At 41.5% G+C, this 25,758-nt stretch overlaps 1 protein-coding gene across 4 annotated transcripts in view; it reads left to right on the top strand.

The window, feature by feature from the left end:
* The window catches only part of EPHA6 (EPH receptor A6), an 898,770-nt gene that overhangs the window by 707,324 nt on the left and 165,688 nt on the right, over positions 1 to 25,758 (top strand). For all 4 annotated transcript variants that reach the window (XM_030581541.1, XM_030581522.1, XM_030581531.1 and 1 more), the window contains one exon: positions 168 to 353. In XM_030581541.1, coding sequence (XP_030437401.1) covers positions 168 to 353 — 186 coding nt within the window. The remainder of the gene's footprint in view (positions 1 to 167; positions 354 to 25,758) is intronic.

The raw sequence follows: 25,758 nt of genomic DNA, 5'->3' as shown, positions 1-25,758 counted from the left end.
CCCTTGCTAGGTGTAACTCATTTTGTGCCTTAGCTTTTCCGACTTTGTTCTTACATTCATAGAGTCCTAAATTCTAAGGCCAAATAGAACTATTATGATCATTGAATGTGACCTCTAGAAAATGTGAATTGTCTGTTAACAAAAGTATTTGCTCTTGTTGGTTTAAGGTGAATTTGGAGAAGTATGCAGTGGACGTCTGAAGACCCCAGGAAAACGGGAGATTCCTGTTGCCATTAAAACTTTGAAAAGTGGCTATGTGGACAGGCAGAGAAGAGATTTCCTGAGAGAGGCTAGTATCATGGGACAATTTGACCATCCAAATATTATTCGCCTCGAAGGAGTTGTTACAAAAAGTAAGTTATTAATGTATTTTATTTCTTCCCTGTTGTGCCCCTGGTTTGGTATCAAAATTAAGGGCATCTTTCATGTTAAAAATAAATGGGATTGCATTCCACAATAATGACCCAAACCAACAGTGTATGGAAGTTACTATAAACTTTGGGGCCAGTATTTTAGAATAGTGTAGGATATGTGTATTTAATAAGGGATGCTACATCTCTGTAAAAATCCACCTCATTCAAATAATACCTTTAGAGATTAATATGAAATAGGATTGCAGTGTTATCTACTGGAGAATTGAATACAAGAGAGGAATCTAGAATCCCAAGTATTGTGAACGTGAAGGCAAATTACCTTGCAGAGATAGGAAAGTCATAGCTATATTTTTTGTTCCCCACAGCCACCCACTTTCTGTCATTCTATAGTGTTACACTGATATTAGTATCGGAATGAACTCATTTCCTATCTACAAGAAAGTAAAAGTTTAAACACTTTGTTAAAAAATTGTTGTACATTTGCAAAGCCTTCAGGAAAATGTTATGAAGAAAAACAAAAACAGTTCATTCCCTATTTTTAATTTAGAATAATCTATTAAACTTCTTCATCTTTATTCCTATTCACAAGAAGCAAAAAAACAAACAAACAAAAATAATAAAATAAAACCCTTATTATTCCAGCAATACCCTGATCATCTTAATCCATATTTTTGTTAGGTTAAGAAACTTTCTAAAGAACTAAAATGCACAGTGACTATTTAAGTCTGAGATAAAAGTCCTGTTAATATGCATGAAATTTATTCATAGCAAACTTTTTGTAACAACGAATTCCAAGCCTCAGGAGGCATGATATTCTCATGAAATCCTTGCTATAACCAACTCTTGATATTTGCTGATTTGCAATGCTTCCTTATGTTTATTTCTCTTTAAAAGTGGATTTAGACTTTATGAAAGGTAATGACTGATAGTATAAAGGAGTGAAGTCCTTTATGTCTTTATGTCCAACATCGGCAGTGCAAACTTTTCTGTTATCACCCCTTCAAATTGTTTAACCTAGACTTGGGAGACACTATGTACTAGAAGTAAGATGGTAGGCTGGTTTTCTTTGGTTAAGGCACTGAACTGGAACTGCCACAGACTCACTATGTGACCTTGGGCAAGTCAATCTCTCTGTGCCGTGGCTCCAAATCTGTACAAGGTGGATAATAATACTTCCCTTCCTCACAATGGCATTGCCCTGATAAATTCATTAATGTTTATGAGGTGCTCAGATACTACAGGGATGAGGACCATATGGTGTAAGCTTCCAGATCAGTATAGTTTGATCCTTATTATTGTTCAATCATTAATCACTCTGCTGAAACTAGCAAGGTTGCCCATTCATGCCAGGTAAGATACCATTGAGGGAGAAAAGCATGGTTGTGTGAGATATTAATTGAAAGCAGCTGCTTGTTTTGTGTACACTGGTAGATAGCTATCCAATAGCAATAATCACTTTCAATCTTTACCAACCTGGGCTGTTTATGAATGAATGTCATAGAAATGACTTGACTCCGTATCCCATCTCATTAACTGATTCAACAGCGTAACTTAATTCTGAAAGAAGCTGGGGATTGTGATTCATGGTAGTTGTTTACATTCAGTTTCATGTTGCATATCTAATAGAATAGAATATACTTTGTGTTTAATCTTTGCCACACTTCTAAATTATCTTATTTATAATGTATTGCATCCATTCTAATGAGAAGTGGGGCAGGAGTTAGAAACAATGAAACCAGTGCAAGTCTTTGTTCCTAGCAGTGGACAGGCAAATAGTGGACATCACCTTAAATAATTATGATAATTAGCACTTATTCTTTCCACTAAGGACTGCAGATACCTTACTATTGCTTTTAGAATATTTGCCTAAAGGTGATACAGGAGTATGTGCTCCTGTGACTTATAGTTATAGTTACACAAAAAATGTATTGCTGTCAGATTATAATAAAAATCTAGCATTTTGATCTTTAAAAAAACAACTATGTAGGATGCAACAGGATTAATTCTAGCACTGTTTTATTGGTGCAATTGGGACTATATTGACAACAAATTTCACTTTAAATGCTAGACTGTGCAATTTGCACATAGCATGAAGTAAGGAGCTGTGCAGAGCTGACCTACTCTGCCAGGAGGGGTTCCAAGTTCCCTGGTAAACAGAGGGAGCATGCACTCTGCTGCAGTCCTTCTGCTTCCCAGCATGTTGTGGTGGTGTAGCCATAGCTCCATCTTCTCCCCTCACTGCCTCCTTTGGGACACCATATGCCTCTGGTGGGTAGTGTGTATGTAGTCCCTGTGCTTTCTTGAGAGTGCAGAGTCTGCAATTCTGCCAACACAAGCCAAGAGGGAAGGAAGCTTTCTTACTCCCACTGTGAACTCCTAGAAAGGTGAGACAGAATTTGTCCCTAGATGCCTTGTTTGTTGATAAAATGATTATAAGGTGCTTTGTCTTAAGAGGTAGACTGATAACAGCAGAAACTGTTTATCTGATATGCATCTCCATTGCACTAAGCTGTAGAGATACATCTGATAGAATAAGTTTGATTAATAGAGTTGTACCACTATGCGAGGCACATACTTTCCCTTGTAGTAGCCCTCAGCTGTGTAGCTGTAGCCATTGCTGGTATATATTGCATCAGTTTGCAAAGCAGTACTCTCCTTAACTAAATCATTGGCTATTGAACTACAAAAAAGAAAGTAATTGATTGCAATAAACAGAAGAGCACTACCAAACAAGTAATTATTGACTAGGGAACAGCAAATGCTTCCATGAATTACACAAATGATAGATCTTACGTTGCATTATCAAGTAAGCAGAAGTTAGCATTTAAGTAATAGTATTCCCCAAAGTTGCTGTGTGTGTGGTCTGTCAAAGAAAAGAATGCTATAATAGCCCTTTCGCAAATGAATAATTCTGCATTTAAAGGATTTATTCAGCAGATGTGTAATTTCCTTTTCTGACTGTTGTCTTTCTTACATGTGCCAGTCATGCCCCCATCATGACGGCAGGGAGAGATGGATATAACTCCTGCACCAGCTCTGTGTCACCAGAGGATCCAGTTACAGTGTGATAGTCCTCCCATGGTCCATTTTCTTGGCTGTAGGAACACTTTCTGTCAGAAGTGAAGACCAAAGCAGGCATGCCACAGCACAGAATTTGGGCCCAGCAGTTCGTTTACATCACTACCCAAAGGGCCAGACACAAAAAGGAGCCATTGCTTACACTGGATTTATTTTAGAAACACGTGATTTATGTGGATTGCAATAAAAAGGCCATTTGTTGTCTACAGATCCACTCAGATATGCTTGTCTAGAGCAGTGGAGAAAATCCATGTTTTCCTTTCAGGTCAATCTGCTGTAGTGATGATGTTAGGTCTACCTTTGGGAGCCCTGGTCATGAGCCAGTTTTTGTTTTTCACTCTGAGTATACTCAGCTGAGTTTGTGTTTCTTTAGCCACACTGACAGCCGTTCACAAATGGGTGTTGGAGAGGTCAGGAAGCTGCTTGATTCATAGTACTCATGTCACTTTGACCGGGATCCGAGGGAATCTGGGGTTGCTTAATTAGGGCAAACTGCAAAGAATGGGGCAGACAATCCCCAAAGCTGGTGGTTATTCCAATACTTAGTTCCACCAAGCTAGCCAAAAACAGTTTCTATAATATCTTACTGGTTATACAGAAGCCAAACACATTTCCCTTAAAAACAACCCAGCCTTTGGGCTCCTTCCAGACAGCCAAGTCATAGAATCATAGAATCATAGACTTTAACGTCAGAAGGGACCATTGTGATCATCTAGTCTGACCTCTTGCACAATTCTGGCAACAGAATCTCACCCACCCACTCCTGTATCAACTTGCAGCAAGTGACCCATTCCCCATGCTGCAGAGGAAGGTGAAAACCCCCCAGGGCTTCTGCCAATCTGCCCCAGAGGAAAATTCCTTCCCGACCCTAAGTATGGCGATCAGCTAAACCCTGAGCATGTGGGCAAGACTCACCAGCCAGACACCCAGGAAGGAATTCTCTGTAGTAACTCAGATCCCACCCCATCTAACATCCCATCACAAGCCATTGGGCATATTTACCGCTAGTAGTCAAAGATCAATTAATTGCCAAAATTAGGCTATCCCATTATATCATCCCCTCCATAAACTTATCAAGCTTAGTCTTGAAGCCAGATATGTCTTTTGCCCCCACTACTCCCCTTGGAAGGCTGTTCCAGAACTTCACTCCTCTGATGGCTAGAAACCTTCATCTAATTTCAAGCCTAAACTTCCTGATGGCCAATTTATATCCATTTGTTCTTGTGTCCACATTGGTACTGAGCTTAAATAATTCCTCTCCCTCCCTGGCATTTATCCCTCTGATATATTTATAGAGAGCAATCATATCTCCCTTCAGCCTTCTTTTGTTTAGGCTAAACACGCCAAGCTCTTTGAGTCCCCTTTCATATGACAGATTTTCCATTCCTCGGATCACCCTAGTAGCTCTTCACTGAACCTGTTCCAGTTTGAATTCATCCTTCTTAAACACGGGACACAGGAACTTACACAGTATTCCAGATGAGGTCTCACCAGTGCCTTCTATAACAGTACTAACACCTCCTTAACTCTATTGGAAATACCTCGCCTGATGCATCCCAAGACCACATTAGCCTTTTACATGGCCATATATTGGCGATTCATAGTCATCCTGTGATCAACCAATACTCCCAGGTCCTTCTCCTCCTCTGTTACTTCCAGCTGATGCCTCCCCAGCTTGTAACAATAGTTCTTGTTATTAATCCCTAAATGCATGACCTTGCACTTTTCACTATTAAATTTCATCCTATTACTGTTACTCCAGTTTACAAGGTCATCCAGATCTTCCTGTATGATATCCCAGTCCTTCTCTATATTGACAATACCTCTCAGCTTTGTGTCATCTGCGAACTTTAGTAGCACATTCCCACTTTTTGTGCCAACGTCTATAATAAAAAGATTAAATAAGATTGGTCCCAAAACTGATCGCTGAGGAACTCCACTAATAACCTACTGAAAGGGTTCACCTTTCAGTACAACCCTTTGTAGTCTTCCCTTTAACCAGGTCCTTATCCACCTTTCAATTTTCATATTGATCCCCATCTTTTCCAATTTAGCTAATAATTCCCCATGTGGAACCATATAAAATGCCTTACTGAAATCGATGTAAATTAGATCCACTGCATTTTCTTTGTCTAAAAAATCTGTTACCTTCTCGAAGGAAATCAGGTTGGTTTGACACGATTTACCTTTTGTAAAACCATGTTGTATTTTGTCCCAATTACCATTGACCTCAACGTCCTTAACTACTTTTTTCTTCAATATTTTTTCCAAGACCTTGCATACTACAGATCTCAAACTGACTGTCCTGTAGTTGCCCGCATCACTTTTTTCCCCTTTCCTAAAGATAGAAACCATGTTAACAATTCTCCGGTCATATGGTTCAACCTCTGAGTTTACAGATTCATTAAAAATTCTTGCTAATAGGCTTGCAATTTCATTGCCAGTTCCTTTAATTTTCTTGGATGAAGATTATCTGGGGCCCCTGATTTCATCCCATTAAGCTGTTTGAGTTTGGCTTCTACCTCGGATGTGATCATATCTACCTCCATATCCTCATTCCTATTTATCATCCTACCATTATTCCTAAACTCCTCATTAGTCTCATTAAAAACTGAGGCAAAGTATTTGTTTAGATATGGGCCATGCCTAGATTATCCTTAACCTCCACTCCATCCTCAGTGTTTAGCGGTCTCACGTCTTCTTTCTTTGTTTTCTTCTTATTTATATGGCTATAGAACCTTTTACTATTGGTTTTAATTCCCTTTGCAAGGTCCAATTCTACAAGGCTTTTGGCCTTTCTAACTTTATCCTTACATGTTCTGACCTCAGTAAAGTAACTTTCCTTGCTGATCACTCCCATCTTCCATTCCTTGTAGGCGTTCTGCTTTTTCTTAATCACCTCTCTGAGATGCTTGCTCATCCTGCTTGGTCTACAACTCCTGCCTATGAATTTTTCTCCCTTTCTTGGGATGCAGGCTTCTGATAGTTTCTGCAACTTTGACTGGAAGTAATTGCAGGCTTCCTCCACCTTTAGATCCTCAAGTTCTTTAGTCCAATCCACTTCCCTAACTAATTTCATTAATTCTTTAAGGTTAGCCCTTTTGAAATCAAAAACCCTAGTCACAGGTCTATTTTTGTTTATCCTTCCATTTAGTTTAAATTGAATTAGCTCATGATCACTTGAACCAAGGTTGTCCCCTACAACCATTTTTTCTATGAGGTCCTCACTACTCACCAAAACCAAATCTAAAATGGCATCCCCTCTTATTGGTTCAGCAACTACTTGGTAAAAAAATCCATCAGCTATCACATCTAGGAAAATCTGAGCCCTATTATTATTACTAGCACTTGTCCTCCAGTCTATATTTGGGAAGTTAAAGTCTCCCATGATCACACAATTCCCATTAGCATTTACATCATTAAAAACATTAAAAAGGTCTCTATCCATATCCAAATCAGATCCCAGCGGTTTATAGCACACCCCAAGCACTATTTCAGGGGAGGCTCTAGTAGCTTTCTTCCCCAATGTGATTTTTGCCCAGACTCTGTCTTATCCATTCCATCCTTTCTTGTTTCTTTACAATCTACCTCATCATTGATATACAATGCTACTCAACCACCTTTGCCTTTATTTCTGTCTTTCCTAAACAGCATATACCCTTCTATACCTGTACTCCAGTCATGACTATTATTCCACCATGTTTCTGTTATCCCTATAATATCCAGTTTCACTTCCTGCACCAGTAACTCTAGTTCCTCCATTTTGTTACGTAGGCTCCTTGCGTTAGTGTACAAACATCTTAAGTCTTGCTGTTTGGCTTCACTGATATTCTTTACCTGATTAGGCTCAGACATTCTACTGCCAATATCACCTATTAGAACTATATCTATAGTACCCTTCCTCCATACGTCCATTCTCTTACCCATGGCTGTATCCTTCCTTGCTTCTTTTTCTTCCCTCTCAATGTTAAAATCCAGCGTGGAGATTACCTGGACATCTCCCAACCATCTTCCCCCAATTCCTAGTTTAAAACTCTCTTAATCAGTTGTGCCAGCCTCCATCCTACAAGTCTATTTCCCTCCCTACTCAGGTGAAGTCCATCCCGAGAGAACAGTCCTCTGTCCGTGAGTGCCTCCCAGTGGCCATACATCCCAAAGCCCTCCTTATAGCATCACTGCCTGAGCCATCCGTTGATCGCCATAATCTTGTCACACCTTTGTTGCCCTTCTCTAGGAACAGGCAGAATCCCACTGAAAATCACCTGAGACTTGATTTCCTTAAATGTCTTCCCCAGCCTCGCAGAGTCTCCCTTGATACTTTCCAGCGAGAATCTAGGCGTATCATTCTTTCTCACATAAAGGACAATCAACGGATTCTTTCCTGCTCCCATTAAGATCCTCTTCAGCCTCAGGTCCACATCCAGTATGTTAACACTTGGCAGACAGCACATCCTTCTGTTTTCCAGATCAGCTCTAGTTACAGGCCTGTCTGTTCTTCTCAGTAAGGAGTCCCCAGTCATGTGGACCTGCCTTTTCCTGATGACGGTGCGATTCTCTGGTCTATCCCCTGTTCCCTCTGGCTGCAAGTCCTCTTGATTCCTATTCACCCTTGCAATCCTCTGCAACCCATCCTGTATCCTCATGGGGCTCATGTTTGGTGTTGTCTCCATTGACTCTTTGCCTCTTCCTATAGGACTAGCTGCTCTTCTCTTCTTCCTTGCCCTCTCACCTTCAGCAACCACCTGCTGTGCCCCTTCTTCATTTTCCAACTTTGCAAACCTGTTCTATTTCTCCTTGTAACCAGGGTCCTCTGCTCACCCCTCTTCCTGAGGCCCTCTTCTGCCCCAGTAAAGCACAGAGAGGCTTCTCTTGCTGCAGCACCCGTGGCTTTATTTACACAAGTTCCCACCACCAGTGATACTATTTACAGAGCTTGCAGGTCTGACAGTCTCCTCTCCTACATGGAGTCTACCCTCAGCCTGGAGACTGACCTTCCCCTGGCTGTCCTCCCTTCTTCTGGCTGCCAGCCAGGCTTTATAGCTTTCGAAGCCTCAGGCCCACAGGTGCTGCCAGTTTTAAAGGCCAGGCACCAGACTTCTCCCCAGCCCCAATCTATTTCCCCTGATTGGGGCTGGCTGAGCAGGGGCTAATTAGGTGCCTTTGCACCAGCACCCTGCTACACTCCTTCACTGGCCCATCTTTTTCTCTGCCTAGTTCTCTTCGTCACATGCTTCCACCATCCACTTTCCTCACCCAACAGTCTCCCCTCAGAGTTCTTTTGGTCCTGCTTCCATCTGCAAGTCTGAGCTTTTCCCTTTGGCCTTATCATATCTTTGCTCTGAGTCAAATATGAAAGTTCTACCAATTCCAAAGGATCAGACACATTACCTCCCAGGTTAATGAATATTTCAGATCTTTACCCAAATACACACTACAGCCAATTCTTATTAACTCAACTAAAATTTATTTAAAAAGAAAAGAGAGAGTATTGGTTAAAAGATCATTATACATACAGACATGAGTACAGCTCTGAGATCAGTTTCATAATAGAGATGATGAGCATTGAAATTTCAAAGAGTTCTGAAAATTAGTGCATAGATTCATTCCAATGTTTCATACCCAGGTGACCCAGATGGGAATGGAGATCTCAGTCTTAGAACTCAAACTTCACCTGAATAAAACTCAAGCAGATCTGAGATAAAAAGGATCAGGACCCAAGGGTCCTTTTTATAGTGTCAGGCCTTCTCCTGACAGCAGGGAGTCCTCAAGTGAACAATAGGCTTTTGAAGTAATCTTCTGTTTCCTAAACATCAGTAATTAGCTACATGGATTAACATAAGTTAATTATCCATTAAGCAATTTATTACAGACTTTAAGGAGACATATAGACAATGACATTACTTCGCCCAAATTTCATCTAAATGTTAATATTTCTTTTTGATCCCGGAATTAACAGAATACAGCCCTAGACAGGAACCATTTGGTTACATTGTTAAATTCGAACAAGATATAGGTAAACATAGACTACTACAATCACTATCTTCTCCAGTTCTTTAACACTACAAGTTTACATTTCAAAGTTCAAGTCTATCTAACATTTCTTTGATAGCTACTTGTAAGGAATATCCCTAATTACCATTTACATACTTTCCTGATATGTCTTCAAAGGTAGAATTTGGGTCATTTACCTTGCTAGTTGCTTAATCCTCTGTCATAGTTGCCAACGCCAGTTGTCACAGTTGAGGGAAACTCTACCTGTATTTCCCCCAGTGTTCCACTAAGGGCACCCACACTCAAGCTTTCCAGTGTTGCCTTTTTTGGGTGAAGATTCGTGTCTCTCTCCCTTCTGACCAGGGATTCCCAGGCTCTGTAGTTTCCTACCTTTGTTGTGTTATTCCCAATAGATATGTTACCCAAGGACACTCAGTTGCTTTCTGTTCAGAGACAGTTAACAGTGTGACTGACCATGGTTATAGATACCACACAGCTCTTTTTATGCAATCCTATTTCATTGTTAGGGTAAAAGCACTCCAAAGAAAACATATTAAGACAAGAGCCCACATGCATGCTAATAAGCTTATCAAAGAACCCCTCAATCCTTCCATGGACTATGGCAGAAGCAGTCCTACAAGACCACATGCACACGGTTTTCTTTGTAGTCACAAGTTTAGCACAGCTTCAGCTCAAAACAGGCACTCAATCTTATGGTGCCTCAGCAGGCCCAGTCCTTCCACCCTACTCTAAAGATTGGGGGTCTCCTTGTACAGGCTTTCTGTCTGCTTGCTGGATCAGTAAGAAGGCACTGAGACAGTTTAAAACCAGGCTATTTATCCAAAAATCCTTTTGTTGCCTGTTGGTCCTTGGAGAATCCAGTTTGAACTACTATATGTATATCTCTTCAGGGAAGTGGTTTCAAAGGGCTGATAACAGAGGAAGTATCGTAGTACCCCATCCTATTAGCTGTACATACAACTACAGTGGACCCATTTGTCCAGGATATTACAGGATATTGTCAGTCTGTCATGCCAGGGTTTAAGCTCCATGGGAACAGGACCCATTTGACATCTAAATCATGTTGTATTCTATATTACATAAACCAAGGAAAATCCCCCTCCAAGGCAAGTTCTGTGACCTAAACTATGAAGGTTAGTCTCCCCCCTCCTCGGTGCTCTAACTATTCTAATTCATTTTATAGCCGTGGCCTCCTATTTGAAAACAACAGCTTTTGCATATTTAAGAATTTGAAAATGTCACTCTAATTATTTGAATCTTTTTGAAGAACTCATGCCCTTTATGTAACATGATATGTAGTGTTACTCACCAGAAAGTTCACAATTATCCATCCAGCAAAGGAGGATGGAAGAAGGTGACAGCCATATTCTTGGTTCTATGTCAGCCCATGTTCCAGTAATGATAGGTGTAAGTTTACTATACACTGGACACTTGTTTATCATTTTCTGAGTGTTGTGCTTAAGTGACTTTCAAATCTTGAATGCCGTAGTGATTGCGAAAGCTATAAGTCAGCAATATGACAAATCAAATTCAAACCTTCGTAGTTGGCAAGCCATTCATAGTCTTTGTTTAATCCTGAGCTGATGGTGTCAAATTTGCAGATGAACTGAAGCTCAGCAGTTTCTCTTTGAAGTCTGGTCCTGAAGTTTTTTTGCTGCAGGATGGCCACCTTAAGGTCTACTATAGTGTGGCCAGGGAGGTTGAAGTGTTCTCCTACAGGTTTTTGTATATTGCCATTCCAAATACCTGATTTGTGTCCATTTATCCTTTTCCGTAGAGACTGTCCAGTTTGGCCAATGTACATAGCAGAGGGACATTGCTGGCATATATTGCATTGGTGGACGTGCAGGTGAATGAACCGGTGATGGTGTGGCTGATCTGGTTAGGTCCTGTGATGGTGTCACTGGTGTAGATATGTGGGCAGAGTTGGCATCGAGGTTTGTTGCATGGATTGGTTCCTGAGTTAGAGTTACAACAGTGCGGTGTGCAGTTACTGGTGAGAATATGTTTCAGGTTGGCAGGTTGTCTGTGGGCAAGGACTGGCCTGCCACCCAAGGCCTGTGAAAGTGCGAGATCATTGTCCAGGGTGGATTGTAGATCCCGGATGATCCCTGAGTTTTAGCCATGTTCATGTGAAGAAGTTCTAGTACGTCCAGCACACATCTGCCAGACTTTTAATAATAAGAGCAAGCATATCATCTGAAGCTAGGAAATGGAAGCTAATACTGTAACTAATCAGCATAGGGATAATGGTCATGCATTGAAAAACTCATCAGTTCACCAAGAGGAAAAGTGGTACAAAGAAAATAGTGAAGGGCCTAGGACCCAGGCCTGGGAAAAATTTAGTGTTAAATCATACAAATTAAACAAACTAGTTACTGAATGAATGCCTGCAAAGATGGAGAAGACAGATAAGAAACTAGCCAGAATCTGAAAAACAAGCCACAGATAATGACAAGTGAGGTCTTAGTCTAGAAAAAAACAAAAATTAAGCAGCTCTGGATTTCTTGTCTCCGTGATCCGCAGATTACAAGTAAAAGGTGTTATTTTTGCCTATCAACGCTGCAAACGCAGTCAAGGTCTCTGAAAGATAAAGTGAGTTATTTTCTTCTTTCTTCAGCACCAGTAATAAAGGTTCTGCAAGCTGAACTGAGCTTTCACCTATACCTGCCACAACCCCGTTGTCCTCCACTTGGACCCTTAATGACACCTGTGCAACACTGTCATCTTCCACGGTGTCTCACAGGTATTACTGATTTGAATTTGGTACAAAAATGTGGTGATGCAAAAAATTAGAAACCGTAGTTCACTCCATTTTAGCTATATTTGGGTTTGCAGAACTACCCGACGTAAAGTGCAGTAAATGTATCTGCATCACTCAAGTCAGCAAATGTCACTCTGAATTAGAACAGGGACTGGTCTGCTAAATAAAAGTGTGCTATTTTTAAACAGGCGCTTTTCAGAGTAAAGCTGCACTTTCACTATTTTAATAGGTACATTCAAAAGAGTAAGCAATGGGGTCACTGGGAGTGATTTTTGGAATAAATAATTAGTACCTGGAAATGAGCATTTTGAAGGAACAGACATATTCAAACAGTATGTTACCTCAAAAATATGTCTTGCAAAAGACCCTTTGGCCAAAGTGTTGTGCCAGTGTGGTCTGCCCCTCTCATGGCCTGTGGCTGCAGGGCCTGGAACTGACCAGCCCTGTTCTGAAGTGGAACCCCTTTAGGAACCAGTGTTTGGGATTGACAGTTTGCAGATAGGATTATGAGATCATGAGAGTCTCCAGGGGAGTATGAAGGGGGCTGGGTGTGTGTGAGGAGCATGCAGGAGTCAGGGCAAGGGGCTGGGGGTGTGTATGGAGGTGCAGGAGTCAGGGCAGGGGGCTGGGAATTGTGAGGGGGTGCAGGGGACTGGGGGGGTGGAGGGTGCAGGAGTCAGGGCAGGGGGTAGGGGAGGTGTGAGGGGTGCTGGGGAGTTCAGGAATAAGGCAGGGGGCTGGGGAGGTGTGAGGGGGTGTAGGTGTCAGGTTGGGCAGAGGGCTGGGGGTGTGGGCTAGGGTCATGGGGGTGCTTATGGCAGGGGACTGGAGGGGATATGCCCTGATTCCAGCCCCTTTCCCAAGGCCCCACCCCTGCCTCTTCTCCTCCTCCTCCCCCGAGCAGTGAGCACGCTGAGGCTCTGCTCTTCCCCCTCCCTCCTGCCAGCAAACACCTGATCAGCAGCAAGGAGAGGGGGGGGGAGGGGAGGGAATTGGCTGCCAGCAGAGCCTTCCCTGCAGCAGCAGGAGCTGGCAGCACCAAGCTTCTGCCCCCCAGGAGAGAGCCACTGGTGCCATGGTAAATCCAGTACTGTCTGAAATGGACTTGGATCTGGCACTAGTTCTTTCTTGGGATGGTGAAATAGTCTGCCAGCCTACTATTGTCATTTCATAAATACTGCCTCATTTAAACTTACATTTATTACCTCAAAAGAATGACAGTATTTGAACTATAACATAAGAACTGTCTTCTGTTAGGAGTATAAAAGTGTTGAGGCTGAATTTAGGATTAGAAGAGATGCTACTGTGTTGTCGTTTTCTATAGTAAATTATTTTGGTGTGCTAAAGGCATTCCTGTAGTTGCATAGCAACACAGACATTGCCATGCCAGAACAGTGGTCTATCTGGTCAAGTTGGTCAGTTCTATATACTTAAAAAGAAAGTGCAGGAAATTCTATGCAAGAAAATTATAGAATAGCCTGCTCATTGGGGAAGTTTCTTCCAAACCTCCATGAGTTAGTGGTTGATCTATGCCTGAAACATGAGGGCTAATATTCCTTCTAAAAATGTTTGTGTGCATGTTTTCCAGTATAAATATGGATGTTTTTATCCATGTAAATCCTTCTTGAATTGTACCAAGCTCTTAGACTCAGTGAGATACCCAGAGGAAACTAGGCTTTGTAGACTTTTATTTAAAATCCTTTTTCCCAGTTTTAAATCCACTGTCTTTCAATTTCATTGAATGTCCCAGTAGTCAATTATGAGGGGATAATAGGAACGTCCATTGACCATCACTGTACCTTTCACTATTTTGTTATATATCCCTTTGATGTGTCTCTTTTAACTAAACAATCCCAATCTTTTCAGTCTCTCCACATGTGAAAGTCCCTTCATGTCTGTTAATCATTTTCTTTACTTGTCTTTGAACCCTATCAGTTTCTGCTATCTCTTTTGGCGATTGGGTGACCAGAACTGAACAAAATATCCCAGATGAGGCCATCCCATTGTGTTTGTTTTGAATGGAATTATGATCTTTTTAGTATTATCACATTCCTCATGCACCCTAAAATGTTGGATTTTTTTTATAACTACTGCACATTCAGCAGATATTTTCACTGACCTATCAACAAGGAAGTCCATCCCTTTGTCCTGAGTTACAGTTCATTTAGAACTTTGTAACTGGTATTAGCGCAGATCTTTCCTTCCAGTACGCATGATCTTCCATCTGTAAATGTGGAATCTACCATTGTGCTGCTACTTGTTCTCTAGAGCCACTTAAACAACTGAATACCAATTTTGCAAAGATTTTCAAAATTTTAAATCATGTTCTTCCAAAAAAAACACGATTTCAAAATATTTGACATATTCCAACAGTTTCTGATTGAACTGAACAAAATATCGAATCAATCTGACAGCAGCAGCATAAGTCCAAGAGTGGCCATCTTGCATCTACTTGTCAGTGGGCATGGAAGGGAAGATAAGTGTTTGTTCCCCAACAGACACACTTAAAAAAAACACAACTCCAAACCAGACTAAAACAGACAAAAATAAACCCTCCCAGTGCATAGCGGAAGGGAGGGAGAGGAGGGGGTGTGCAGCAGGTGGTGATGGAGGAAGCACATGAGTGTATCTCCTTGGCAGCCCAAAGGCAGAGGGAAAGAGTTGTACTACACCATCTTGGAGTCAGATTGGCTTCCAGCAATTGCCCTGAAGTGAGGAAGGGACTCCCATTTTAACAACAAGCAGGAGTGAGGGAGCAGGGTTCTGGGGAGCCATCTCTGGAGGAAGCCTCAAGCTGTGTGACAAGATGCCACTAACACTGTTTTGCTGACTGCAGCATCACCTTTGATCCTCGATCCCCTCTTCTTTCTCATTCTCAGGTGCTTCCCCCCACCCCCCTCAGAAACCCTTAGCCCACTCTCGGACATTGCTGCAACTGGGCTCCTTTATGGTGTACACTACAGAGCTTTTCAACTCCTTGGAGGGGGAGAGGGTAGCTCAGCAGGCAAAGAGGGCAGCCATGGAAGAGTAGGGGTGCTGCAATGTTCAGTGAAAGAATTATCAGCCTCAAATCCTTGTTCTGTGCCGTGAAAGATTTGGGGAGGGGTATATGGTTCAGCAACCCTATAGGGAACTCCACTAGCAGATGGGCCAAGGTGCACTGTGTATGACATATCCAGACCCCTCATATTGAAAATTCCAGCCCAGGAGCTGAAATTGCAATAGTCTGTAAGCCAAACCACTGAGATAAAGCCCAAAATCAAGTCCTTCACCCCAGAGATGCTGTTTGAGCCAATTATATGCCCCCACCACCACCACCCCAGTACTTGTGAGTACACGCATCCAGTCATGGAACAACTCATGGCAATGTGACAAAACCCAGTCCCCAATTACAAGTGGCAGCATGCATCAATCACAAGTTACAGTAGGAAGACAATTTTTTAATGACATTTTTGGGGGAAACCTAGAATTATTTTTAAATCATGCAACTTACCTTTCACTCCATGACTCCCACTGCAAATCTCCATAGCTGAGGGGAGAGGGATAGCTCAGTGGTTTGAGCATTGGCCTGTTAAACCCACAGTTGTGAGTTCAGTCCTTGAGGAGGTGAGCTAAATATGGGGCAAAAATCAGCACATGGTCCTGCTAGTATAGGCAAGGGCCTGGACTCAATGACCTTTCAAGGTTTGTTCTAGGAGATAAGATATCTCTGTTAATTTAAAAAAACTTTTCAAATGGGAAATGTAATCAAAAATGGGAAATTTCAAAGAAAACAACATATACTATATACAAAATATAGTGAACAACACAGTGTCCTAATAAAGAAATTTGACAATGAATCATGTTTTCTGTCTTTCAGTCAGTTTTTAATCCACAGCGGTACTTTACCTTTCACTCCATGACTCCCACTGCAAATCTCCATAGCTAGGGGAGGGAGGCAGAAGAGGGTGGGTACTTCCTGCATCTCTCTTTTTGACTGTTTTCGCTTGTAACATGGCTACCTTAGTATATGTTGCCTTTGAAACCAGTCTGCAGCCCCCTTTGCCCCTATCCTACCCCCAAACTGACATTCTAATGCACAGAAGGAGTTTTCACGCAAGATAATTCTGGCAGCATCAATACTAACTTATGCAGTAACTGTCTGTGGGTTTTGTGGTGGAATTTCTGGGTCCATTCTGTCCATCCCCGCTTCCCAGACCAGAAGGCAACAAATCCACAGAGGGGTCCTTCTGCAACTTTCAGGGGGAGGAGAGAGAATGCCGTCTCAGCATCTCTCTTCCCACAAACTACTCATGTTCAGTGCATGCCAAGCAATTTTGGCTGTTACAGTAGTTACATGGCGTCAGTTTCCAAAATAACTGAACTGCTCACCCAGGGCCGGCTTTAGGCCTATTCCACCAATTCCCCCGAATCGGGCCCCGCGCCTAAGAGGGCCCCGCACCCAGTGAGAATCCCTTCCCTGGCTAGAGGCACCTTTTTAATTTTTACTCACCTGGCTACGCTTCGGGTCTTCAGCGGCACTTTGGTGGCGGATCCTTGGCTTGCTCTCAGTCTTCGGTGGCACTTCAGCAGTGGGTCCTTCAGTGCCCCCGAAGACCTGGAGCGAGTGAAGGACCCACTGCTGAAGTGCTGACGAAGACTCAGAGCACCGCCCAGTGAGTACACACTCCATGTGTTTTTTTACGTGTGTGTGTTTTGGTTTTTTTAGTCATCCCTGATGGGGCCCCGTCGAAACTGTTCGAATTGGGCCCCGCACTTCCTAAAGCCGGCCCTGTGCTCACCCCTTCGTGACTTCCTTGAGGGTATCTCATTTAGGTCCCAGCAGGGCTGACCTTACCATGAAGCAAATTGAAGGGGGCACCACTAGGACCCAGAGTGTAGAAAATTGTGTCTTCTGCTGGTGCATATGTATTCTCTCTGCTCTAGATGCACAGAGATGGTGGAGTGCTGTGCTGGAGGAAGGAGGGTACAAGAGACATAACAGGCAGGCAGAAGAAAAGGTGAGAGGGAATAACAGAAAGCAGCAGGAGCTGCAGGGACAGAGAGAGAGGAGGAGGAGCCTCTTATGTACCTCTCTAGCACCCCCAAGAGCCTGGACTGATTAACTCCAGCTTCTCAGGGAGTTTCCTAATTCCTGCTGCTTCCCTGAACTCACCTGAGGAGAACAGGTAATCAACTGAAGTAGTAGGAGTCAGGCCCATAAGATGCTGATATCTCCCTCACTCAGGCCTTGCTACCAGCCTGCTTATTTGTCCCCTTCAACTGAGTGTTGAGCGTCACTGTAGCTGGCACAGAACAGGAGTCATGAGTGAAAGAAGAAAGTACCCCTCTGGGGCAGCATTCAGAAAAGGAAGGAAAGCAAAGGAAGCTTTCTATCTAAGCACGAAGGAGCTCTTCTGAGATACATAGACACAAATGTTCATGGTGAGCCTTCTGGCCCCAGTGAGGATGTGAGTGGTGACGGGATGCCTGATCTTCCAGTTAGTCAGAGTGCAGGTGACCTGGCAGATACTGCAGCATCCATATCTCCATCTCAAATGGATGTAAACATGCACATTTCTGAAGAAAAGTGTAGATCAGAGAAGAGTGTGGTGGAGGTGCAAGAAACAGCTGCTGCTGCATTTAGTTCCTTAAGTCTAGATGATCCAGGACTGTGGACCCACCAGAGCAGTGGCCTGAGGGACTTCCTTGTACTGCATGGGCCTCAGCAAGTGAAAAACTTCATTTTCCCCAAAAACAATGAAAACAGAAGTTTCCATCAACATGTTAATGGCATGAAATCCCCAATGGTGACAAAGTGGAGGGGCCATGGCTTATATACTCAAAAAGCCAGAATGATGCATACTGTTTTTGTTGCAAACTCTTCCAGTCTAATATTCCATTCACATTGGGTTCTACAGGAATGGAAAATCTGGCTAGAAATCTGACATGCCATGAGAAGGCAGCAAATCACCAGAGAGTATTCCATAGGTGGAAAGAGCTTGAGATGAGACTAAGCTTAAGGGCCGCCATACATGATCAGCATCAAGAGAAGATTTCAACAGAATCTCTTTACTGGCAAAATGTTCTGAAAAGGCTCATTGCCATTGTGAGAATACTTGCTACCCAAAACATAGCACTGTGTGGCACTTCAGATCAGCTGTATGTGCCAAACAATGGAAGCTTCCTTAAAATTGTAGAGCTGATGGCTGAGTTTGATGCTGTACTCCAGGAGTATCTAAGAAGAGTCACCACCTAAGAAATGTACACACGCCACTCCTTTGGAAAAACAATTCAAAATGAGATCATACAGTTACTGGCAACAACAGTCAAACAGAAGATTGTGGCAGATCTGAAGTCAGCCAAATATTACTTATAATAATGTTATTCTGCACTGCACCACTGACATCAGCCATACGGAACAAATTACTTTAATGGTGTGTTTTGTAACAACAACAGAACCTAGTGAAAATGTCCCTGCAATGGCGACTATCAGAGAGCATTTTCTAGAATTTATTGACATTGATGATACTACAGGAGCTGGTATAAGTGTCCTCCTTAAAAAGCTGGAAGATATGGGAATTGCGATAGCTGACATGAGAGTTCAGGGCTACAATAATGGTGCCAACATGAGAGGACAGAACAGAGGAGTGCAGACACAGATCTGAGAGTTAAACCCTCGAGCTTTTTTTGTCCTGTGCAGTTCTCAGTCATTGAACTTGGTGGTCAGTGATGCAGCATCAGCTTCTAGTGAGACTGCTGAATTTTTTAATGTAATTCAAAGCATCTATGTATTTTTCTCTGCATCAACTCATCAATGGCAAATTTTGAAGCAACATCTGGGAACATCCTCTCTGACATTGAAACCACTGAGTGCCACATGATGGGAAAGTCGAGTGGAGACGATAAAGCCTATCAAACACCAAGTTGGGAAGAGAGATGATGACATAGTTGCTATTATGGAGGATAATGCTATGACAGAAACTGTTCGTGGGAGAACAGTGGCAGAGGGAAATGGAATCACCAGAAACATGCATAACTTCAAATTTCTGTGTGGCTTAGTGTTGTGGTATGACATACTGTTTGAAATAAATGTTGTAAGCAAGAGATTCCAAGATGTTGACCTTGATATATCTGCAGCAATGGAACAACTGGACAAAGCAAAGTCATACTTATAATCTTACCAGTCAGATGAGGGATTTCAAAATAATCTGAAGAATGCACAGAAGTTGGCAGAGGAACTTCACACTGAAGCTATTTTCCCACCAATTCAAGAATATAGGACTCACTGAAGAAGACATTTTGATTATGAGGCACAGAATAATCCCATGAGAGACCCCAAACAACAATTCAAAGTTGAATACTTTAACCAGGTGCTAGATTGTGCAGTACAGTCAGCTGAAGAACGTTTCATGCAGCTCAAGGAACACAGCAGTATATTTGGGACGTTGTATGATATCCAAAACTCCTCACTATTCCTGAAGAAGACCTACACCAGCAATGCAGATCACTAGAGACAGTGTTGACACATGATGACATGCGCAATATTGATGCGAGTAATTTAGGTGATGAACTGAAAGCCCTTTCAAGATGCATTTCAGCAGGATCAACTCCAAAACCTATTCTGGAATATATATGCACAAATAAGATGACCACCCTCTTTCCAAATGTTTTTGTTGCTCTGTGCATACTTCTAACACTTCCTGTAACAGTTGCTAGTGGAGAACGCAGCTTCTCCAAGTTGAAGTCAATAAAAACACATCTATGCTCCACAGTGACATAGGAAAGGCTGGTCGGCCTTGCAGCCATCTCAACAGAGCATGATCTGGCCCAGACTGTGGACATTCAGGAAGCAGTTCAAACCTTTGCAACCAAGGAGGCACGGAAAGCACCACTTTGATTATTCAAACAGATAAAAATACCAGTGTTTACTATGCAGACAAGAAAAGTTACATTTGCTGTTCAGGCATTTGAAAGTTAAGTGTTACTTAAAATTTTTGAACAAGGCATTTCAAGTTGTTATTGGGGTAGGTAGCAGAGCAGTACCATGAGAGGAGTAGAAAAGAAAGAGGGCAGAATTGAGACCTTTCAAAGTTTTGGCCCAAGCGAGGGGACATGGGGGCGTCATTTGAGCTCCCTGCCTCAGGTGCCAAAATGTTGTGGTCTGTCCCTGGGTCACAGGCTTCTAGCTGTCTTCTTTCTTGGGACAGAGTCTACACTGTCACGCTGGGGATTTAGGCTGCAGTTCACTCTGATCACCAAGCAAGTCTGACTTTAGTTCAGCATCTGCAATCCAGTTGTCTCAGGCTATGTCTACAGAGCAATTAAACACATGCAGCTGGCCCAGGTCAGCTGATCCGGGCTGTGAAATTGCTCTGTAGATATTCGGGCACAGTCTAGATCCTGAGCTCTGGGACCCCAGCCCAAGCACGAATGTCTACACAGCCATTTTAGAGCTCTGTAGCCTGAGCCCCATGACCTAGTCAGCTGACCTGGGCCAGACATGGGAGTTTAATTGCTGTGTAGATGTGCCCCCAGGTCCAATGGCAGGGTTAATCAGTGACCAGCCAGCATTAGTAAGAAAAATTATTATTATTCAGAACAAAAGCATTAAAGAGAAAATATATATTTTAAAAAACAATAGAACAACTTACATGCAGGTCTTAGCTTACCAAGCAGCCATCCATCTACTAATGGAGACCCTGTTCAGAACAAAATACTTCAAACTCTTCCTACAAGGTCTGTCCTTGGATCCAGTGAAAACAACCTCTTTCCTTATGGCAGGCTGGTCACTTTATACAGTTTTCTTCTTTATCAGGTCTTCTAAAACATATCAGACCAATCTATGCAATTTCCCCCGGGGGTTTGGCTCCTCCAGACTTGCTACCTGACTAGTGATTTCCATTAATTCCTCCTCTCCCATTGATGTTTAGTTCCTGCAGGAAACTTCTGTGATTCCCCTATGGAGACAGAATACAATCCATAATATCTGTCACACATTGTTTCCTGCGCTTCTAAATATGGAATCTGATTGGATTAGATATTACAAAAAATTTCAGATTTTAGTTACCAAGATGTGTGTCTTGCCTGTCGCTTATAACTAAGGGAACTGAGATAATTATGTGCTACTCACTTGTAGGATTTTCTGCCATTTTGGTGTTGGACATCTCTCTCTCCAGCCCCTTCTCCCAGCAGTTTATTGTGCTCAGGATTCTCTTTTTACTTTTTGGGGGCTTGCAGTATTGCATTTCAATTTGCAAAAGATTATATTACATTTTACTGTGTCGGTTCAGAGATATCCATCAAGCATTTTAGTCTACCAGAATTTGACTACTATAACTTGGTTATTTTTTGGAAGGCAAAGAGATGACTATCTACCTATTTTTCTTGTGTGGTAATATATCCACACTCACTCTCCCATCTCTTACAGAGCCCAATTCTGTTGATAAGAGTAAAGTTATGTGCTGAAATAAGCATAGACAATTGTAATATTTATTTCAGTCAGAAAAAAAAGTGGTATTTGAGAACTGAATCATTCTTTGTAATTCCTTGGGTCACATGACCCAATCTCCTAAAAGTGTTCTGCATTCTTTTTGGCTGGTTTGTCCGTTTCCAAGGTTTGCAACTGGGACTAAAACTTAAACAGGAAGTAATATTAATCTGGCATTTGAGCAAAGGGAATTACAGGTAATTTTGATTGTAGTCCTATTCCAAGAAGAAATTCTGGTTTGATAATTCAAATACTTTTATGCCGCCAAAGATTCTGTACATAGTTCTAAATTTGAATCTACATTAACAGTAACCAAGTATCTACTGGGGTTAAACAAGGATAGTTTGCTAAGAAATTGATCTTCAGCTAATGAAAGCCTAAATTTAGTGGTTTGTGCAATATCTGCCTGGAAATGTAGCAGTGTACTTCAAATCTTCCATTTGTTGGAAACTTAAGGTTTATTTTTACTCTCTTTTCTTTATCCTGTCAGCAGCTTAGATAAATGTGCAAGCTATCCTTTTTTTCGTGTAATTTATCGAATAAAGAAGATTTCTTGGACTAGGATATAACTGCTATCATGATTGATACCTTTATTGCCACACACTTGGCTCACTTATCAACTATTCTTTTCCTTGGGTTGCTGTTAGTCTTATAATATCCAGTTATATTCTTTGGACCACCGCTAGTCCCCAGAGAGAGAAATGTTGAGGATCAGGCAGGGTGTGACTGGGGTGGTGGGATGGTGCATGGAAAGATTTTCCACCTAGAGACTCATCCATGGCATGAAAACTCGAGAGACCAATTACTGTGGATTATAATTAGATCTTAATAAATTACTGCATATGTCTATCTCACACTAGCAGACATAGCATGTTGTTCTATGATCCTGCTAGATCTGTGCCCCTGCCTGGTAGGCAATAATGTGCTACATGAGGTTGTCTTTCATATCAAATGTAAAACTGAGAATTCAGTCACAGTTACCATTAAATATCCAATGCTACTTTTTGTAAGAGAAATAGGTGTTAAGTCCACTGTGTTGGCCAAATTCTAACTCATGTTAATATATTGTACATACTAAAATTTCCTCTGTAATTTGTCAAGCTGGTGCAATATTCGTTTGAATTTTTTATCTTAAAATATTGGGTATTATTTGTCTGGGGTTCAAGAGCTGCAGTGTTCTACCACAGAGGTGTTTGTATTTTCACTGGTGGCTCATATATCTTCTACCTCTTTCCACAGATCAAAGGGATATTGTGACACTTTATTAAGTAGTATGTAAAATGCTCTGAGATCCTCAGATGTAAAGCACAGTAAAATCCATTATTACATGTAAATAGTTTGATGATAGTTTTTTGTTTTTCTTTGAAAATGTGATGTATACAGTCATTAACAAAACACTCTTAAAGGTGCTTGGGAGTTGGATGTCTAGGCACTTTTAAAAATCTCAGTAGGTTCCTATCTGAATCCTTAGGTACCTAAATATCTTTGAAAATCTCATCATAGATACCTAAATTGCTTTTCAAAATAGGACTTAAGCACTCCTGAAAACATTACCCTCCTAGAGGTTTGGAAAGCACTAATTTGGGTCATTATTAAAACATGTTACTGCTCGGTTTCATTTTGCTTTTCAAACCTATACAAGATTTTTACCTCTTCTGAGCAGCCAGTTAATCAGACACTTGAACCACTCAATCCCTCACTGCAAAAATTAAACTAATTTATACATTTTTTTCTCCAGATAAGGACTAATTCTGCTCTCTGCTCATGCATATGGCTACCATTAAAGGGTAGAATTTGACTCTAAATGCTTGTCAAAAAATATCTGACTTGCTCTTCTAGTCAGATTTTGGGTAATTCTTTAGGTCTTATCAATTTATGGTATATCATTAAACCTCTGAATCTAGGGAGGAGAATTATAATGAATCACAGAAAACAAAGTATGTTAATGAAGATAGCCATCAGAGAACATTAATTCAGGTTAAGAAATGATGGAAATTTAAATTAAATTGTAAAGGGATCCTATTCTCTTACATAAGCAATCTGATTTTATAATTCATAGAACCATATGAGCTAGATATGTGAAAGGCAAATTAAGTCGTCTGCTCTATCCTCCTGCTAATGCAAAAATGATTGTAACTGAGCATAACTGTAGCAGTATTAGAGATCAGGACATGGACAGTCATGCTTAGTGGCTGGAGCGGGAGTCCAGCATAATGATTAGAGCAGAAGTCCAGTGCTAGAAGCCAGAGCCAAGGGTCACAGATGGAGTCAGGAGCCAGAGTCAGAGGCCCAATGCTAGAGCCCAGGGTCCAAATTAATGTCAGAGGCAAGAGCTGGAATTGGAGCTGAGGGTCAGAACCAGGTTACCTGAAGTGAGGCGAGTCTGGGAATGAGCAGGCGCAGGAGCTGTCACAGCCATAGGGAATGCTTTGAGCAGCTGCTAGGCTAAAGAGCTGGTGTGCCGACTCTTTCAACCAGTCAGGCAGCCTACTCAGCCAGATATGCTCACTGAGTGCCTGGAGAGTGGCTCTGCTTCAGGCCTGGATTCCTGACCAATATTTTTAGTGGGCCAGAGAAAGATGAAATAGAAGACCAATGAAGAACTATATTCTCCCATTTGTGTAAGACACAACAGCCACATGCAAACAGCAGTCAGATTTGGATGAGGAATGCTGAAGGAGGGGAACAGTGACATGTAGAGTTTATTTTTATTCCAAACCAGAGGCATCCATCTTTATGCCACTGCTGAGCCCTTGGACACACACAAGATTTTAGGGAATGTGGCCAACTGAGACACTCCAGGCAACATATTTCCTAAGAAAACATACTCAGTTTCTGGTGAGCACAACTAAATGCTGCTGAAAATAATAACTTCCAGTCAATTTCATGACTTGAGCGGGCCTTTGAAATTTGTAAGGGGAATAGTCCTGGCATCAGAGAGGTGAGCAGATAAAAATCTGTTCAGACTTGGTTGAATTATAAATCATTGAAAATTGCTATGTGCTTCCTGTGTTCTGTTCTACAGAGACTTGCTGCTAACATTGCTGAACATTTCATCTGCACTGAGCATGCTCCCTGGCATCTTGCTTCAACATGTTACGCAGAACTGAAGCTCCAGGCAAGACATAGACAAATTGATGCTGCTACCACTACCCCTGTAATCCCTCACCCCATCAATATACCAAAAGAATAGCATTAATTTAGCAAAGTTTTTCATATGCAATTTGTTTATGCAGTATCTCCTCTCTCGACTTCTCACTGTTACTTGATCCTCTGATGTTATTGATCCCACAGTCTCCTTTCTTTAGCTCCTCTTTTCTTGGAGTCTTGTCATTTCCAATTCACAGTCCATATTTGTCTTTCCAGTTCTTGTTACATGTACAGTTCAAGTTACAGCTAACTGAATAATTTAGATGCAAACTGTCTGGGATCTGTTCTAGACTCTTGAAGTTTAGGTTGGGATTACAGTTTGCAAAGAGTACAATTGCTTACGTTTTCCCTTTCTGAACATACTATATCACTGCCAATAAATCATCAGTATAGCGGTCTCTGGAGAAGCAATATAAAAAAAAACAGTTAAAAGGGACTTCATAATTAGATCATATGAATTTACAGAATATTCAGTTCATGTATGTTGCCCTCTCAATGTAAGCATACAATGCTACTGAGAGTTGTGTACACACATTTTAAGATGCAGATATATTCAGTTTGAGATTCCAGAATGGATTCATGACCAAGTTAATTGGTAAATAGTGTCATTTTTCTACCAAATTTTCACAAGGTCATTTTTGCTGAATGAAATTTGAACATAAATAAGCAGATAATGAGTAAATTCTATATTTACTTTAGAGATATGTAACAGAATATGCATATGAATAGAAAATTGAAACAAATACTGTATTATGAATACAAAAGTATTACATGATTTCTGAAACTACGGAAATTTATTCAATCAATATTGGTCTAATGAGAAATTATCTACTTTTGAATTTTGAGTATTTTAGCTTTAAAAAAAAATGTCAGCCTTTGGTGAGTTTATATCCTTTTTTTAGCATATAGTT

This window comes from Gopherus evgoodei, chromosome 1 (assembly GCF_007399415.2).
Source record: "Gopherus evgoodei ecotype Sinaloan lineage chromosome 1, rGopEvg1_v1.p, whole genome shotgun sequence".
In the NCBI taxonomy this organism is placed as follows: domain Eukaryota; kingdom Metazoa; phylum Chordata; order Testudines; family Testudinidae; genus Gopherus; species Gopherus evgoodei.
The sequence above is the reverse complement of the archived record's forward strand: the minus strand, read 5'-3'. Positions and strand labels throughout refer to the sequence as shown.